The 20206-nt window shown below is 39.9% G+C and overlaps 1 protein-coding gene across 3 annotated transcripts in view; it reads right to left on the bottom strand.

The window, feature by feature from the left end:
- Positions 1-20206, bottom strand: part of LOC133549388 (IQ motif and SEC7 domain-containing protein 3-like) — a 147135-nt gene that overhangs the window by 52772 nt on the left and 74157 nt on the right. For all 3 annotated transcript variants that reach the window (XM_061894752.1, XM_061894753.1, XM_061894754.1), the window contains exon 7: positions 12247-12369. In XM_061894752.1, the coding sequence (XP_061750736.1) occupies positions 12247-12369 (123 nt within the window). The remainder of the gene's footprint in view (positions 1-12246; positions 12370-20206) is intronic.

Below are 20206 nucleotides of genomic sequence, written 5' to 3'. Positions count from 1 at the left end.
GCCCCCGATGTCCACGCGATGCTGCAGAGTCTTGTCAACCAAGACAGCCCCACAGCATCCAGAGCCTTAAGGAACTCCGGGCGGATCTCATCCACCCCCGGGGCCTTGCCGCCGAGGAGCTTTTTAACTACCTCAGCGACCTCAGCCCCAGAAATAGGAGAGTCCACTACAGATTCCCCAGGCACCGCTTCCTCAAAGAAAGACGTGTTGGTGGGATTGAGGAGGTCTTCGAAGTATTCCCTCCACCGATCCACAACATCCGCAGTCGAAGTCAGCAGAACACCATCCGCACCATACACGGTGTTGATAGTGCACTGCTTCCCCTTCCTGAGGCGCCGTATGGTGGTCCAGAATCGCTTCGAAGCCGTCCGGAAGTCGTTTTCCATGGCTTCCCCGAACTCTTCCCATGTCCGAGTTTTTGCCTCCGCGACCGCTAAAGCTGCACACCGCTTGGCCCGTCGGTACCCGTCCACTGCCTCCGGAGTCCTATGAGCCAAAAGAACCCGATAGGACTCCTTCTTCAGCTTGACGGCATCCCTCACTGCTGGTGTCCACCAACGGGTTCTGGGATTACCGCCACGACAGGCACCAACAACCTTGCGGCCACAGCTCCAATCAGCCGCCTCGACAATAGAGGTTCGGAACATGGTCCACTCGGACTCAATGTCCCGCACCTCCCTCGTGACATGTTCAAAGTTCTCCCGGAGGTGTGAATTGAAACTCTCTCTGACAGGAGACTCTGCCAGACGTTCCCAGCAGACCCTCACAATGCGCTTGGGCCTGCCAGGTCTGTCCGGCATCCTCCCCCACCATCGCAGCCAACTCACCACCAGGTGGTGATCGGTAGAAAGCTCCGCCCCTCTCTTCACCCGAGTGTCCAAAACATGAGGCCGCAAATCCGATGACACAACTACAAAGTCGATCATGGAACTGCGGCCTAGGGTGTCCTGGTGCCAAGTGCACATATGGACACCCTTATGTTTGAACATGGTGTTTGTTATCGACAAACTGTGACGAGCACAAAAGTCCAATAACAAAACACCACTCGGGTTTAGATCCGGGCGACAATTCTTCCCAATCACGCCTCTCCAGGTTTCACTGTCGTTGCCAACATGAGCGTTGAAGTCTCCCAGTAGGACAAGGGAATCACCCGGAGGAGCACTTTCCAGTACTCCCTCGAGTGTACCCAAAAAGGGTGGGTATTCTGAACTGCTGTTTGGTGCGTAAGCACAAACAACAGTCAGGACCCGTCCCCCCACCCGAAGGCGAAGGGAAGCTACCCTCTCTTCCACTGGGTTGAACTCAAACGTACAGGCTTTGAGCCGGGGGGCAACCAGAATTGCCACCCCAGCCCGTCGCCTCTCACTGCCGGCAACGCCAGAGTGGAAGAGGGTCCAGTCCCTCTCGAGAGAACTGGTTCCAGAGCCCTTGCTGTGCGTTGAGGTGAGTCCGACTATATCCAGCCGGAACTTCTCTACTTCGCGCACTAGCTCAGGCTCCTTCCCCCCCAGTGAGGTGACGTTCCACGTCCCAAGAGCTAGCTTCTGTAGCCGAGGATCGGACCGCCAAGTGCCCTGCCTTCGGCTGCCGCCCAGCTCACAATGCACCCGACCTCTATGGCCCCTCCTATGAGTGGTGAGCCCATTGGAGGGATGACCCACGTTGCCTCTTCGGGCTGTGCCCGGCCGGGCCCCATGGGAACAGGCCCGACCACCAGGCGCTTGCCATCGTGCCCCAACTCCGGGCCTGGCTCCAGAGCGGGGCCCCGGTGACCCACGTCCGGGCGAGGGAAATCTGGGTTCATTTCGTTGTAATTCCAAAAGTGTATTTATTAAACAGTTATTAAGCAGTGGCACAAACGTCCATGTCATTTCCAAAACAGAAAGTGCAAGATTGTCAGAGACATTTTCAAACACGCTATGAGTGCACTTTTGTACAAGATGTCACTAAGATGACATATCAAAACTACACTAAATTAAAGTGCGGCACTTAAGACAAATAAAGTGCACTTTTGTGCATGATTTTGTGAGCGTGTGGCACCAAACGGAGATGTAGAAATGCGGCATTTCAAGCACTCTTCATTTTTTAGCAGGTGACTTGTCAAATGATGCTACATTTTAGCAAAAATGCTACTTTTGTTAGCAATGCTTTAGCACCACACTTGACAAATTTCGGTTGTCTGTTAGACATACGGTATTCCCACTTGAAGCTTGAACAGACGATAAACCCCCTGCTGTTTTTCTTGGGAATTAATTTTTCCTTCGTTTGTAACCATATTCGCACCTTCTTTCTCTCGTATTACCGCTGGCATCACAGCTAACATAACCCATGCCGCTACCTCTCTGCTCCACGAGGGCGTATACGTATGTGACGTAAGACGTGACGGTATGTGACGTATGTAAGAAGGTGCGCTTGCTGTCTGTGAGAAGGAGACACAAGGACTGGGAAGAGCCTGTAGTGTAATGCCCGCAGCTAAAAGTAACTGCGTGAGAACGTATACTTGAATATCATGATATAGTCATTTTCTATATCGCCCAGCCCTAATATATATATATATATATATATATATATATATACACAGTATATATACACACAAACCCCGTTTCCATATGAGTTGGGAAATTGTGTTAAATGTAAATACAAACAGAATACAATGATTTGCAAATCATTTTCAACCCATATTCAGTTGAATGCACTACAAAGACAAGATATTTGATGATCAAACTCAGAAACTTTTTTTTTTTTTTGCTAATAATAATTAACTTAGAATTTCATGGCTGCAACACGTGCCAAAGTAGTTGGGAAAGGGCATGTTCACCATTGTGTTACATCACCTTTTCTTTTAACAACACTCAATAAACGTTTGGGAACTGAGGAAACTAATTGTTGAAGCTTTGAAAGTGGAATTCTTTCCCATTCTTGTTTTATGTGGAGCTTCAGTCATTCAACAGTTCGGGGTCTCCGCTGTCGTATTTTACGCTTCATAAAGCACCACACATTTTCGATGGGGGACAGGTCTGGACTGCAGGCGGGCCAGGAAAGTCCCCGCACTCTTTTTTTACAAAGCCACGCTGTTGTAACACGTGCTGAATGTGGCTTGGCATTGTCTTGCTGAAAGAAGCAGGGGCGTCCATGAAAAAGACGGCGCTTACATGGCAGCATATGTTGTTCCAAAACCTGTATTTACCTTTCAGCATTAATGGTGCCTTCACAGATGTGTAAGTTACCCAAGCCTTGGGCGTTAATGCACCCCCATACCATCACAGATGCTGGCTTTTGAACTTTGTATCGATAACAGTCCTAATGATTCACTTCCCCTTTCGTCCTGATGACACGATGTCGAATATTTCCAAAAACAATTTAAATTTGTGGACTCGTCAGACCACAGAACACTTTTCCATTTTGCATCAGTCCATCTTAAATGCTTGCCGGCGGCGTTTCTGGCTGATGTGGATAAATGGCTTTCGCTTTGCATAGTAGAGCTTTAACTTGCATTTACAGATGTAACGACAAACTGTATTTAGTGACAGTGGTTTTCTGAAGTGTTCCTGAGCCCATGTGGTGATATCCTTTAGAGATTGATGTCGGTTTTTGATACAGTACCATCTGAGGGATCGAAGGTCACGGTCATTCAATGTTGGTTTCCGGCCATGCCGCTTAGGTGGAGTGATTTCTCCAGATTCTCTGAACCTTTTGATGATATTATGGACGGTAGATGTTGAAATCCCTAAATTTCTTGCAATTGCACTTTGAGAAACGTTGTTCTTAAACTTTTTACTATTTGCTCACGCAGTTGTGGACAAAGGGGTGTACCTCGCCCCATCCTTTCTTGTGAAAGACTGAGCATTTTTTGGGAAGCTGTTTTTATACCCAATCATGGCACCCACCTGTTCCCAATTAGCCTGCACACCTGTGGGATGTTCTAAATAAGTGTTTGATGAGCATTCCTCAACTTTATCAGTATCTATTGCCACATTTCCCAACTTCTTTGCCACGTGTTGCTGGCATCAAATTCTAAAGTTAATGTTTATTTGCAAAAAAACATTTTTTTTTATCAGTTCGAACATCAAATATGTTGTCTTTGAAACATATTCACCTGAATATAGGTTGAAAATGATTTTCAAATCATTGCATTCCGTTTATATTTACATCTAACACAATTTCCCAACTCATATGAAAACTCATATATACACACATTATATATATATATATATATATATATATATATATATATATATATATATATATATATATATATATATATATACATACATACATACACACACACACACACACACACACACACACACGCACACACACACACACACACACAGTGTCTTCATTGTGTGCAATCTTATACTAAAATACAGATTTATCAAGACTGCAACCATTTATTCATGTTTACAAACCATCTTCAAGAGAAAATTAAGTTCTTAAATCCAAGTTCCACTGGAATAACAAAAAAAATTATCATTCTAATAATGGATTAGATTTATGTAGCACTTATTTCTAGTGATTTAAAGCGTGTTAACTGAGAACTTATTCATTAACACCACATTCACACCTTATGGTGGTAAGGACCCTGAATTAGCTACTATGCCCCTGCATATCTGATCTATAGCCACATAGAAGAGAGACCTGGGCCGTTTCAAGCTTGAAAATACTGTCTATACTTGTCCGCATTGACAAAAAAAAATCAAATAAAAAAAAATGGGAAGTGACTTGCAGTGAGAATATAGAAAGTCAGGTAGTAGTAGTTCTTATCCAAGCAACACAAATGTGTGATCATCTTGCACAAAGGACACACGTACTGCGGTATATTTCACTGACTCCAGCACATCTATAACCTTAAATCACAGCAGCAATTTTTCTCCCATTTGTCCTGCAGGCACTTTATGCAGGATACTTCCAGGATGTTTCAAGGGCAGCGCTGCAGAGAATATTAGTCTGGCCACTTCCTTCTCTTTTATAGCGTCACTCACTTTTCTGACAGAGCGTGAAAAGCTATTTTTGTTCTGGCCGACCAACACAGAATCACACTCGAGGTAAAATCGCCAGGATGTTCCTAAACGTTTAGCGATGGATGGAATGAGTCCGCATTCATTTGTGCGTTTCAATGACACACAGCTTTGGACTGCGTACAAACAAGCACAAAGATGTGTCCACAAAGTGTCACTCAGAGGTCAGAGCATCTATTTTGGTCCCTGCATGCATCCGCGGTAGAATTGGCTGACAATCAAACACACGGCTGAGTTCAGCCATGGTTACAGGCAATCAGTGTAATTTGTTAATTATACAAAGGTTCGCTTTCATCAGAAGCTGTCGCAATGAGCTCAGAGAAGCACTTAAAGGTTATTAAAACGCCTCAGTAGATGTGCTCGTCTCCTCACTCAAGGCTGCTACATGGCATCAAAACTTTTTATTTAATTTTACTTTTTACATTTACTGTAGAATTTGTACGCTCAGCACAAGTCGCCGGTGGCAATGATAATAATTATAGCGTAGCCTTTGGGGGTTCGAGCTTGTGATTGATTGGTGTTGTGCCGAAGGTTTTTTAAAAAAGGTGCATTTCCACTGCCTAAATGGGGTTTGCTACAGTATCTCAGAGAACCACTCTCACATTTTATACTCACAAGGATCATTCCCCCAAATCAGCATCGTTTGCATTTCAGGATATTAAATAAATAAATTACCTGTAAATTAATTGCTTTATCAATTGCTAAACTGATAAATGTTACCCTGCAGTCACAGAATTTCCACAACGTAGGATAAAGTCCATCCTGCAAAATTATTTTTTATGAAGCAAAATTCCTGCACATTGATCTGTTTGCATATTTAATCAATACAATTTAAAGAACTGTTTCAACGCTAGAAAAACAGCATGAGTTACCCATCCCTGCTTCTGAAGTTTGACTTTGACAATCACTTAAATCAGTGGTGACCAAGGTGCGGCCCAGGGGCCATTGACGGCACGCAGCTCGATTTTTATTGGCCCGCAACACATCCATCCAGAAAACAACAAAAAAATTGTAACGGCCCAATCCTCCCACAAAATGGGACCAGAAAGCTAAAATGGTTGACGACCTGTGCGTCTTACTGGTATTCGATGATTTCCATGCAACCTACACTGTGTGGGTTTAAAAGGCGCACCCTTGAAATGGTTCATGTCATATCTGACAAACAGAACTTTTTAAGATCCAAATTAATGATTCGGCTTCGGCCTATGCTCCCTTGTCTTGTGGTCAATCCTAGGACCAATCCTGTTTTCAGTGTAATCCTGCCCATCCAACACATTTCTAAAAAACATAATATATCATATCATCTTTTTGCGGATGATACGCAGATCTATGTCCCTTTAAAAAAGAAAAGTGACAAAAGTTTAAAATCACTTTTAAATTGTCTTGACATATAAGCGTAGTTGGCGGTAAACTTTCTAAACTAAAATGAGAACGGAAATCATTTTATTTGACTCAAAAGTAAAACAGACTGCTCACCCCAGTGACCTGGACCTCCTGATGCCTTATTTAAAACCAAAAGTCACAAATCTTGGTTTTAAGTTCGACAGTGATTTTAAATTTGAGCAACAGGTTAACTCCGTAATACGATGTGGTTTTTATCATCTAAGACTTACGGATTAGCGCCACAATATATGTTAGACCTTTTAAAAATGTACACCCCCACAAGCTCTGAGGTCAGCTGAGCAGTTTCTTCTTGTCGTCCCAAAAACCAGTTTAAAATCCAGAGGTGATCGTGGATTTTCGGCTGTGGCTCCAAAACTTTGGAACGATAGCCCTCTTGCTATTCGGAAGGCTCCCTCTTTAATGTGTTTTAAATGAAGTCATAGAGCATATTTTTACTCTGTCTTTTAGACCAGCCCTTTTAAACTATTTTATTTTCTCTGATGTATTTTATGTACAAACCCCGTTTCCATATCAATCAATCAATCAATGTTTACTTATATAGCCCTAAATCACTAGTGTCTCAAAGGGCTGCATATGAGTCGGGGAATTGTGTTAGATGTAAATACAAACAGAATACAATGATTTGCAAATCATTTTCAACCCATATTCAGTTGAATATGCTACAAAGACAACACATTTGATGTTCAAACTGATAAATATATATTTTTTTGCAAATAATCATTAACTTTTGAATTTGATGCCAGCAACACGTGACAAAGAAGTTGGGAAAGGTGGAAATAAATACTGATAAAGTTGAGGAATGCTCATCAAACACTTATATGGAACATCCCACAAATGTGCAGGCTAATTGGGAACAGTTAGGTGCCGTGATTGGGTATAAAAGCAGCTTCCATGAAATGCTAATTAATTCACAAACAAGGATGGGATAAGGGTCACCAATTTGTAAGCAAATTGTCGAACAGTTTTAGAACAACATTTTTTAACGAGCTATTGCAAGGAATTTAGGGATTTTACCATCTACAGTCCGTAAAATCATCAAAAAGTTCAGAGAATCTGGAGAAATCACTGCACGTAAGCAATAATATTACGGACTTTTGATCCGTCAGGCAGTACTGCATCAACAACCGACATCAGTGTGTAAAGGATATCACCACATGTGCTCAGGAACACTTCATAAAACCACTGTCAATAAGTACAGTTGGTCGCTACATCTGTAAGTGCAAGTTAAAACTCTGCTATGCAAAGCCAAACCCATTTATCAACAATATCCTGAAACGCCGCCGGCTTGGCTGGGCCCGAGCTCACCTAAGATGGACTGATGCAAAGTGGAAAGGTGTTCTGTGGTCTGACGAGTCCACATTTCAAATTATATTTGGAAACGGAGGACGTGGTGTCCTCCACAACAAAGAGGAAAATAACCATCCGGATTGTTATAGGCGCAAAGTTCAAAAGCCAGCATCTGTGATGGTATGTGGGTGTATTAGTGCCCAAGGCATGGGTAACTTACACATCTGTGAAGGCACCATTAATGCTGAAAGGTCCATACAGGTTTTGGAGCAACAAATGTTGTCATCCAAGCAACGGTATCATGGACGCCCCTACTTATTTCAGCAAGACAAGTGTTACAACAGCGTGGATTCTTAAAAAAAAGAGTGAGGGTGCTTTCCTGGCCTGCCTGCAGTCTAGACCTGTCTCCCATGTAAAATGTGTGGCGCATTACGAAGCCTAAAATATGACAGCGGAGACCCCGGACTGTTGAACGACTGAAGCTCTACATAAAACAAGTATGGGAAAGAATTCCACTTTCAAAGCTTCAACAATTAGTTTCCTCAGTTCCCAAACGTTTGAGTGTTGTTAAAAGAAAAGGTGATGTAACACAGTGGTGAACATGTGCTTTCCCAACTACTTTGGCAAGTGTTGCAGCCATGAAATTCTAAGTTAATTATTATTTGCAAAAAAAAATAAAGTTTATGAGTTTGAACATCAAATATCTTATCTTTGTAGTGCATTCAATTGAATATGGGTTGAAAAGGATTTACAAATCATTGTATTCCGTTTATATTTACATCTGACAAAATTTCCCAACTCATATGGAAACAAGGTTTGTATTTACTTTCTCATAGTTAAATGTTTTATATTACTGACTCTTCTAGTATGTTTGTCTTAACTTCTGTGCAGCACTTTGTGAAACTTCTATTGTTTTTTTAAATGTGCTATATAAATAAAGTGGATTGGATTGGATATGTACACAATGCATTTTCAAGTGTGCTATAGCCCTCAATACGTTTTAGTTAGTCGCAGGGGTGTCAAACTCATTTTAGCGCATGGAGGAAAATCTGTGCATACGGGATGGACTATTAAAATCATGGCATTAAAAATAAAAAATAAAAACAACTTCAGATTGTTTTCTTTGTTTTACTTGGACAAAAAATAGAACAAACACATTCTGAAAATATTACAATAAAAATATATAGAAAAAAATACAGGCAGCGATAAAGTTTAGATCCATGAAGGAAAGAAGAAAGTGAATGAATGTTTGTATCTGAATAAATTAACATATGCATAAAAATGTGTTTTCTTTTGTATACTTTTTTAAAATAAATTAAGTAACGTTTATGACAACCTTTTTCCAAAACACAATATAACATGTGAGATAATGCATACATTTATCATTTTTTACAGTGGGACTACATTTTTATGACTGGATGGGGTCCCTGCGACCCCATTTGGAAAATTCCTAGCACCAACACAATAGCAGGTGGCCATAGATAATTCATTTGCGGGCCGGATCCGGCCCGCAGGCCTTGACTTTGACACATAGGACTTAGCGGTACATAATAAGTAAAGAATAATAATCCTAAGAAATGTGATTATATCAAGGGGGTTATATTAGACGAGGAACATTTATTTTAGAGCACAATTTGTACGTAAGGCAATTCAAAGTGCTTTAAAGATACATAAAACTACAAGAAAAGGAAAAAAATCATAAGAAAATAAAATCATCATGAAAATAATCATTATTAATATAATTTTGTTTTACAAAACTAAGATGTGGATGTTTTGTGCAGATATTTGCATAAAAAGACCTAATCAGTCGCCTAGTGGTTAGAGTGTCTGTCCTGAGATCGGTAGGCTGTGAGTTCAAACCTCGAGTCATACCAAAGACTATAAAAATGGGACCCATTACCTCCCTGCTTGGCACTCAGCATCAAGGGTTGGAATAAGGGGTTAAGTCACCCAAAATGATTCCCAGGCCCGGTACCGCTGGTGCTCACTGCTCCCCTCACCTCGCAGGGGGTGAACAAGGGGATGGTCAAATGCGGAGGACAAATTTCACCACACCTATTGTGTGTGTGAGACAATCATTTGTACTTTAACTTTAAACTTAAATTGACCTGGATCGTATTGGTTTTACCATAGTATCTTTCATGTACAACGTGTATCAAAGTGGCCTTTGCATATGGTCATAGCTGGAAAAAGTTTGAACACCCCTGATTTAAATCCTTTTGCAATTTTATATTTTTTACATATGAGTGTTACTCCTTATCCCAACAATACCTAAGTTTATTTTCTTAATAACATAAAATGTTCACTTTGGTCGTGTTGTTACCCAAACACAGGGGTGTCAAAATCGTTCTCACCGAGGGCCACATGGCAGTTATGGCTGCCCTCAAAGGGCCGTGCTTGTACCAGTGAATAATCAATGAATTCGAAAGATTCACCTCATGAAAGTGATACACAATTGCCGATGCATTTGATGATTACATATTTTTTTACATAAATCTGTAGATTTTAGGGTAAAAAATGTAAATATACTGTTTTTTACAGCATATAACTGTAAATGAAAAAACAAATTTTACGATAAAAAATCTTGCCTTTTTTTTTTTTTTTAAATCTACGGTTGTTTTCACAGTGATTGTAAATGCAATAACTCCACCTCTGACTTTTGACCTGTGCACCCAGAACAGCCCTTATCACCCCCGTTTTATCAATCAATCAATCAATCAATGTTCATTTATATAGCCCTAAATCACTAGTGTCTCAAAGGGCTGCACAAACCAGAACACAAACCACTACGACATCCTCGGTAGGCCCACATAAGGGCAAGGAAAACTCACACCCAGTGGGACGTCAGTGACAATGATGACCCAGTGGGACGTCGGTGTCAATGAGGACTATAAGAACCCCCCATTCCCCCCAGGGGGGTTTTATCCAGTCTTTATTGGCTTCCAGTTAAATTCCGCATTGAGGTTAAAATATTTACATCACTGACTTGTTATGCCCCTACTCTTCAGCGCGCGGCCTACGGTCTTCAGGCCAGGGTCTTCTAAAAATCCTGAAAACTTGTTTTAAAACCCGTGAAGACCTGGCATTCAAGCTCCTAGACTCTGGAACAATTTGCACCAGTCCCTTTGTGATCTTGACTTTGTTGAAAATTTTAAGAAACATTTGAAAACTTCTCTTTTTAGTAAAGCTTTTAGTTAATGCACCTTTCAACTATAATTTTTAATCCACTTTGTATCCTTTTTATGATGTTGCCCCTGTTGTTTTAAATTGAATTGTTGTTATACTTTACTTATGTATTGTACTGTGCTTTGTGATTTTTTCTGTGAAAAGCGCTTCAGAAATAAACTTTACTTACATACTCAAATAGAAATATAAAATAAAGTTAAAAGCGAATGGCCCACAAGCGACAGTATGAACCTTAGGTTTACTTTACAGTAGTCAGTTTACAACTTGTATAACATTACAAACGAATTGACACAGCCATTATTTTATAAATATCCGACAACACAAGGGAGTAGTAAGATAATTGTGTGTGTAAATGGTGCGAAATCATAGCAACGTCATACCAAATCAAAATGTGGTACAGTTTATAGGGGCGGTATAGCTCGGTTGGTAGAGCGGCTGTGCCAGCAACTTGAGGGTTGCAGGTTCAATCCCCGCTTCTGCCATCCTAGTCACTGCCGTAGTGTCCTTGGGCAAGACACTTTACCCACCTGCTCCCAGTGCCACCCACACTGGTTTAAATGTAAAAAATGGATATTGGGTTTCACAATGTTAAGCGCTTTGAGTCACTAGAGAAAAAGCGCTATATAAATACAATTCACTTCACTTGTATTTACTTGTATTGACCTTGTTTAAAGTTAAAGTTAAAGTACCAATGATTGTCACACACATACTACATGTGGCGAAATTATTCTCTGCATTTGACCCATCACCCTTGATCACCCCCTGGGAGGTGAGGGGAGCAGTGGGCAGCAGCAGTGCTGCGCCCGGGAATTATTAATGGTGATCAAAAAAAAAAATCTGATTTTCGATGGAACCACAATTCTTAATTGTAAATTTTAAATACAATTTTAAAAAATCCTTCTTTTTAAAGAAAAAGAAAAACTTTTTTTTTTCTTTTAAATTTGTCCTGTGCAGCTACTCGGGCAAATCATATTGGGGATGTAGATGCTCAGAGAAAAGAAGTGCTTTTATTATGTTTATTTATTATGTTTGGGTGGCATTTTGTTAAAAAAAAGGTTTTATTGTTTAAGAAATGTAAACATTCATCAGAGCTTTTTGTCTACTTTTATAGAGAAATGCAGTTAATCATAGAACTGGTCCTCAATGTTATTTAAAAAAAAAAGTCCTGATTTTGATTCGTGAATCATTTTGAATGGAGAATCGTTCCTCCCAAGATTCGAATCATATGGTGCCCAAAGATTCACATCCCTAGTATTTAGCATGTTTTACGATGAAAATGGTCATTTAGCATTTGTAATTACGGTATACTAAAAAGTGTAGTGCTTAAAACTTTAACGATTGAAATTCTTACCTGAAGGCCTCAATGAGTCTTTCAGCTTTCTGCGCCTCGCCCTGGACACGAACGTGAGCCTGGAACTTTCGCAACGCTTCGTCCAACTCCATGCCGGAGAAATCCATCTCATCCACGACGCAACTGTGGAGGTGAGGAAGTGGAAAAACATAAAAACGCCGTTTAGCCCACTATTTGGCACACGGGCGAGCGAATGCGTTCACGACAGCGTCGCCAAGCGCTGATGGCAAACCTTCCTCTTACAGTCATGCGTGCATTACTGAGTCACTGACCTGGAAGACACACACAGGCAAAGTGTTTGCACACACAGACCCACACGTACACATGAGTGAAGAAGAAAGGCCTCGATGACAGAGGGAGATGAGAGGCAGGCAAAGAGATGGCCGAGAGAGCCACATTATGACTTTCAAAGAGGAAGAGGACAAGAGGGGAGTACATGAAAGGCTGAGAAAAAGGAAAAGCCATACAGTACATAAATGTGTTGCGCCATGTATGCCTGCACGGAAGGGGGGTAACGCACCACCGTGAGTCTTACAACAAGTGAGAGTGTGTGTGTGAGTGTGTGTGTGTGTGTGTGTGTGTGTGTGTGTGTGTGTGTGTGTGTGTGTGTGTGTGTGTGTGTGTGTGTGTGTGTGTGTGTAGTGCAGTGACCTATTTCTAGCATCTCTGCAACAACCTCAGCAAAAAGCCTCCCTCTCACTCCTGGATCTGTCTCCATGTGAGGATGGATGCAACACAGAAGAGGGGGCACAGCTTTTTTAATAAAAGTCTGCTGCATTTATGCATGCTGGCGTGCCACTACTGAGCAGGATCAGGGCCACGCCGGGAAGAAAAGTCTGGTGAATTTACAAAGTTTTGAGAACAAAGTCGTATTGTTCCAAGAGTAAAGTACAAAATCTAAAACCAGTTAAGTTGGCACGTCCTGTAATTCATAAATAAAAACAGTACACAATGATTTGCAAATCATGAATAAACATATATTTAATTGAAGAAACTGCAAAGACAAGATACTTAATGTTCAAACTGAGAATTATTATTATTTTTATTTTTTTTCCAAAAATAATTAATTTTGAATTTAATGGCAGCAACACATTGCAATGATGTTGGCACAGGGGCATTTTTACCACTGTGTTACATGGCCTTTCCTTTTAACAACACTCAGTTTGGGAACTGAGGAAACCAATTTTTGAAACTTTTCAGGTGGAATTCTTTCCCATTCTTGCTTGATGTACAACCTAAGTCAAGGGTAACCAACGCGGTGCTTGCAGGCACCAGGTAGCCCGTAAGGACCAGATAAGTAGCCCGCTGGCCTGTTCTAAAAATAGCTCAAATAACAGCACTTACCAGTGAGCTGCCTCTATTTTTTACATTGCACTTATTTACTAGCAAGCTGATCACGCTTTGCTCGACATTTTTAATTCTAAGAGAGACAAAACTCAAATAGAATTTGAAAATCCAAGAAAATAATTCAAAGACTTGGTCTTCAATTGTTTAAAGAAGTTCATTTATTTTTTCACTTTGCTTCTTATAACTTTCAGAAAGACAATTTTAGAGAAAAAATACAACCTTCTTTCCTGACAATTTAAATCAATGTTCAAGTACTTTTTTTATTAGTATTGTAAAGAATAATAAATACATTTTAATTTAACTCTTCATTTTAGCTTCTGTTTTTTCAACGAAGAATATTTGTGAAATATTTACTTCAAACTTATTATGTTTAAAATTCAAAAAAAAATATTTTGGAAAATCTAGAAAATCTGTAAAATCAAATTCAAATCTTATTTCAAAGTCTTTGAATTTATTTTAAAATTTTTGTTCTGGAAAATCTAGAAGAAATAATGATTTGTCTTTGTTAGAAATATAGCTTGGTCCAATTTGCTATATATTCTAACAAAGTGCAGATTGAATTCTAACCTATTTAAAACATGTCATCAAAAATATATATTTATTGTGAGAAATCATTAAGATGATCAGTGTTTCCACAAAGATTAATATCATTAATTATTAATAACAACATAGAGTTAAAGGTAAATTGAGCAAATTGGCTATTTCGCACAAATTATTTAAGTGTGTATCAAACTGGTAGCCCTTCGCATTAATCAGTACCCAAGAAGTAGCTCTTGGTTTCAAAAAGGTTGGTGACCCCTGGCCTAAGTTGTTCAACAGTCCTGGGTCTCCGTTGGGGTATTTTACGCTTCATAATGCACCACACATTTTCAACGGGAGATAGGTCTGGACTACAGGCAGGCCAGTCTAGTACCCGCACCACTGTTGTAACACATGCAGAAAGTGGCTTAGCATTGTTTTGCTGAAATAAGCAGGGGCATCCATGAAAAAGACGTTGCTTGGATGACAACATTTGATGTTCCAAAACCTGTATGTACCTTTCAGCATTAATGGTCAACAGATGCTGGCTACTGAACTTTGCGCCTATACCAGTAAGGATGGTTCTTTTCCTCTTTGGTCTTGAGGACACAGTTTCCAAAAGAAATTTGAAATGTGGACTCATCGGACCACAGAACACTTTTCCACTTTGCATCAGTCCATCTTAGATGAGCTCGGGCCCAGCGAAGCCGGCGGCATTTGTGGGTGGTGTTGCTAAATGGCTTTCGCTTTGCAGAGTAGAGTTTTAATTTGCACTTTCAGATGTAGCGACAAACGGTAGTTACTGACAGTGGTTTGCTGAAGCGTTCCTGAGTCCATGTGGTGATATCCTCTACACACACTGTCTGTTTTTGGTGCATTACCGCATGACGGCTCAAAGGTCACGGGCATTCAATGTTGGTTTTCGGCCTCGCAGTGATTTCTCCAGATTTTCTGAACCTTTTGATGATATCACGGACTGTAGATGGTGAAATTCCTAAATTCCTTGCAATAGCTGGTTGAGAAATGTTTTCCTTAAACAATTTGCTAACTTTGTTCACAAAGTGGTGACCCTCGCCCCATCTTTGTTTGTGAATGACTGAGCATTTCATGGAAGCTGCTTTTATACCGATCATGGCACCCACCTGTTCCCAATTAGCCTGTTCACCTGTGGTATGTTCCAAATAAGTGTTTGATGAGCATTCCTGAACTTTTGCCACTTGTGCCAGCTTTTTTGAAACACATTGCAAGCATCAAATTCTGAATTAGCTAATATTTACAAAAAATACCTAAGTTTACCAGTTCAAACGTTAAGTATCTTGTCTTTGCAGTCCATTCAATTGAATATAGGTTGAAAAAAATTTGCAAATCATTGTATTCTGTTTTTATTCATGATTTACAAAATGTGCAAACTTCACTGGTTTTGGATTTTGTAATTGAAAAAAGGATGAAGTTACGAAAATAAATCCTTAAGTTACACGTTGCCATGTTACAGGGGAAAAGTTGAAATGTTTTCCGAAAAAAGACGTAATATTAGGACAAAGAATCATCAAGTTACATGTACAAGGTCCAGATATTACTTTTACATACTAGAATAAAGTTGTAAATGTCTGACAATAACATACTTTTTGAGAATAGAGTCACGATAAAAATAGAAATATGAATATTAAGTATGCGTTAAAGGCATATTTTTAAAAGAAAAATGTTGGAAATTAACAAGAATTAAGTGTTAATATTACTACAAAAAGATGTGTAGCGTTACAAAAGCGGTGTCGCCAAGTTAAGAGAATAAACTTGTAAGGTAGATCTGGGGGAAAAAAAACTATCAATACATATCGCGGTGGATACATAATATCAATAAAAAGATGTGTTCAATAAAACATTTTTTTTCTTCAATGTTGGAAGAAACCTGAAATTGTATATATATATATTTATATATTATTTATATATATTTATTTAATTATATATGCACCTTATTGCTTTTTTTTATCCTGCACTACCATGAACTTATGTAACGAAATTTCGTTGTTATCTGTGCTGTAAAGTTCAAATTTGAATGACAATAAAAAGGAAGTCTAAGTCTAAATTGCAAAGGAAGGTTGGTTGCATGAACAAAGGCACTCGCTCACCTGTAACCGAGGAACGCAGGAAGTGATCAGTGGGAGTGACACGCTAACAGCCAATCAGGTAACAGCAGGGTTTCCCACACATTCATTTATTTGTGGTGGCCCGCCACAAAAGAATTACGGCCGCCACAAATAAAAATAAATAAATAAATTAAAAAAAATTTTATTATTTTTTTTCCCGGCTTTTGACTCGCTTGACCGCTCATAAAAGCAATGGGACTCTGTCTGTGAATGGAGCTTGTAGTTACATATTATATAAATATGTAAATATTACATAAATATGTACATAAAGTGTTGTAATTATATTCCAACTCCGCGTTCTTCTTGGTCATCACCGCCACCGCCGCCGCTGCCTCTCCCCACCCACCCCCACCACCGCCGCCCGACCACACCACCACAATTAGATGCCTGACTTGTGTGAAAGACTAAAGAGTATTAACTATCACGTTGGATTGTGCCATCTTGTTGTATATTTTAAGTGAAATCATTAATGGTAACATTCGCAAGCCTATTTTTGGGTTTGAAAAAACAACCATTTTATCATAAAAATAAGTGTCATTTACGAGAAACAACAAACTGGACTAGAGTAACAATTTAAGCTGTGTTAACAAGAAGGGTCAAAGTCGCCCACACCTCTTTAGGAGACTGCACGTCAGGTCACTACTGAGAACTTTTTATGACAACTTCTGTGGTGTTCTATGCCATCGTTCTCTGGCGTGTGGGAGGCACGGTCAAAGACAGGAAGAGACTCGATAAAGTGATTAAGAGAGCTGACTCCATCCTAGGTTGCCCACTAGAGAGCATTGAGGAGGTGACCGACAGAAGGATGTTAACCAAGTTGACATCCATAATGTCTGATCCCATTCACCCCATGCACGACACTGTGGAGGCCCCGAGTAGCTCCTTCAGCATTAGATTGTGCTGGAAGGAGCGCAGCCGTCGGTCCTTTCTACGCACATCCATTAGACTTTACGACGCACTTATGTGATTACTGTCATCTTATCCTTGGAGTGCAATACGAGTGTTAAGATAATGTTTTTCGCTTTATTTTTATAAAACACAGTGCAATCCTTTTTTTTTTGTCCTGTCCAGCTACTCAGACAAATCATATTGTTGATGTAGATGCCCATATTGGCTGTACACATTTACTTTACAAAAGAGAAGTGTGGGATACTTCCCTTGTTGCCTTATTTGTATTTGATTTTATTTAATGGATTTATATTATTATTTGGTGCAGCCGGCCCGCAGCAGGAGAGGATAGAAAGAGGAATAAAGGAAGACAGAGGGGGACATTGCGGGGACAAGAGGGGGATAAGACAGAGAGACAACAAAAACAGCAAATACAACAATAACAACAAAAACAACAGCAGCAACGGAACAACATCAGCAAATAGGATATGTACAAATATGATGGTAAAAGTGATTAAAAAAAAGCAGTTGGTGAAATAAATATTAACACAGAAATGACAATGAACGTTATTACACCAAAAATGGAGCAATACAAATACCAATAGAAAAAGCACTTTTGATAGTGAATAATAACAATAATTACCTCTTATATCAACAATACATATATGTATTGATAACTTGAAATACAAAAGAAAGCAGATAAATAGAGGGGAAGAAAGAGAAGCCATCTATATTAATTAACCTTGTAGATTGTTAAAGTAACGATAGGTTTAGCTTTGTCAGTGTGTCATGTGTTACCCAGATTCCCCTAAGGCAGGGGTCGGCAACCCGCGGCTCCTTGATCGCTCCGTTGTGGCTCAGCTGTAACCTTGCCGACCTTCCCAAATTTACCGGGAGATTTCTGACCTCAGTGCTTTTCCCTAAAATTGTCTGAGGTTTGCTTACTGCGATTTTCACTTGTACAGCAACGTTGAGCGCGGCCCGTGATGGCAATACCCATAACATATTCTAATACATGTAGTTGTACCCGCTGTTACACAATTCTCTGTGCGTGCCGGCCAGTCACGTATTGTGTGAAACTTCTTTTACAATCCTCAAGCGATTGCAAGGCATACTTGTTCAACAGCCTTGCCGATTACACTGAGGGTTGTGATATAAACAACTTTAACACTATTACTAATATGCGCCACACTGTGAACCCACACCAAACAAGAATGACGAACACGTTTCGGGAAAACATCCGCACTGTAACACAACATAAACACAACATAAATACCCAGAATGCCATGCAACCCTGACTCTTCCAGGCTACATTATACACCCCACTACTACCAAACCCCGCCCACTTCAACCGACGCAGGAGGGGGTTGTTGGGGGAGTTGGTGGTAGCAGGGTGTATAATGTAGCCTGGAAGAGTCAGGGTTGCCTGGGATTCTGGGTATTTGTTATGTTGTGTTTATGTTGTGTTACAGTGCTGATGTTTCCCGAAATGTGTTTGTCATTCTTGTTTGGTGTGGGTTCACAGTGTGATGCATACTTGTAACAGTGTTAAAGTTGTTTAAACTGGCACCCTCAGTGTGACCTGTACGGCTGTTGAACAGGAATGCATTGCAGTCGCATGAAGCCACATACCACATGTGACCTGACTGGTAAGCTGTTTGTACAAGTTGCGGAGGGCATCAAAGACAGTGCCATCGTAGCACGCCCTTATTTTTGTACATTGGGTTTCACTCAGCAGACGTCCGAGGAAATAGCCACTCTGAGTCTCCCGGACAAATTCGGGAGGAATTGTATGCGTGATGCTAATAAGGGGCCTTCATATAAAACTCACTGGCCGCACTAACATCAAATCTTCATATTTAATTGCGGGCTGCATGTGTGAGACCCCTGGTTTATACATAGCACAAAGCAAAAAAAAACCTCTGTAAACAATGTTATTTCATTATAAATTTCAAGAGTCTTGTGAAGTGAAGTGAAGTGAATTATATTTATATAGCGCTTTTCTCCAGTGACTCAAAGCGCTTTACATTGTGGAACCCAGTATCTAAGTTACATTTTTAAACCAGTGTGGGTGGCACTGGGAGCAGGTGGGTAAAGTGTCTTGCCCAAAGACACAACGGCAGTGACTAAGATGGCAGAAGCGGGTATCAAACCTGGAACCCTCAAGTTGCTGGCACAGCCACTCTACCAACTGAGCTATACCGTGTGGCTCTCATTATTTTCTTTATTTTGTGAAACGGGTCAAAATGGCTCTTTGAGTGGTGAAGGTTGCCGACCCCATGCCCTAGGGCAACAACATTAATATATGTTTGATGAAACTTGCTTGTATATGTACAGTATGTGTACATCTATGTTCGCACCGTGAATGTATATGTACAGTATGTGTATATGCATGTTTGTACAGTGAATGTATATGTACAATATGTATACACCGTGCAATCTTTAGTGCGCAATATGTATTATTTATTACATATTTTTAGTTTCTCATTATGTTTGACTTCTGTTATTATATGTAAAAACCTGCAATGCAACCATATAACTTCCGTAATTTGGGCCAACTCAAAGTCTATATATTTCTCTATCAAAAGACTAACATTTTTAAAAGTTGTCCGCTTATGAGGAAAAAGCCTATATGTCACTAGGTCAAAGTAATTTTTTTTCGATTATTAAATCATAATATTTCAGTACTATTAAAAAGTCATAATGTTATTAGAATAAAGTCGGAATACTACAAAAAAAGGCATTATAGTTGTAAGAGAATAGAATGTTAATTTTGTCAGATATTTTATGAATAACGTGAAGTTACAAGAAAAGCGTTGTACATTTAAACGCATTCAATCATTACGTTATGAAAAAAAGTTGTAATATTATCGAGAAATGTGGAAAAATTTCTGTCTCGACCCGTATAAGATTGAGAATACCTCATTCATTCTGTGGCTTTCTTCTGTTTGCGCTTCTTTTTTTTATTTTATTTTTTGCCTCGTGGCCTTATTTTCAATCCCCACTGAAACTTTTGAAAGATGGCCGATGTTCAATTGCTGAAAAAAATCCTTTAATGGCTC

The sequence above is a fragment of the Nerophis ophidion genome, linkage group LG03 (assembly GCF_033978795.1).
Source record: "Nerophis ophidion isolate RoL-2023_Sa linkage group LG03, RoL_Noph_v1.0, whole genome shotgun sequence".
Classification (NCBI taxonomy): domain Eukaryota; kingdom Metazoa; phylum Chordata; class Actinopteri; order Syngnathiformes; family Syngnathidae; genus Nerophis; species Nerophis ophidion.
This window is presented reverse-complemented; position numbering and strand designations above follow the sequence as displayed.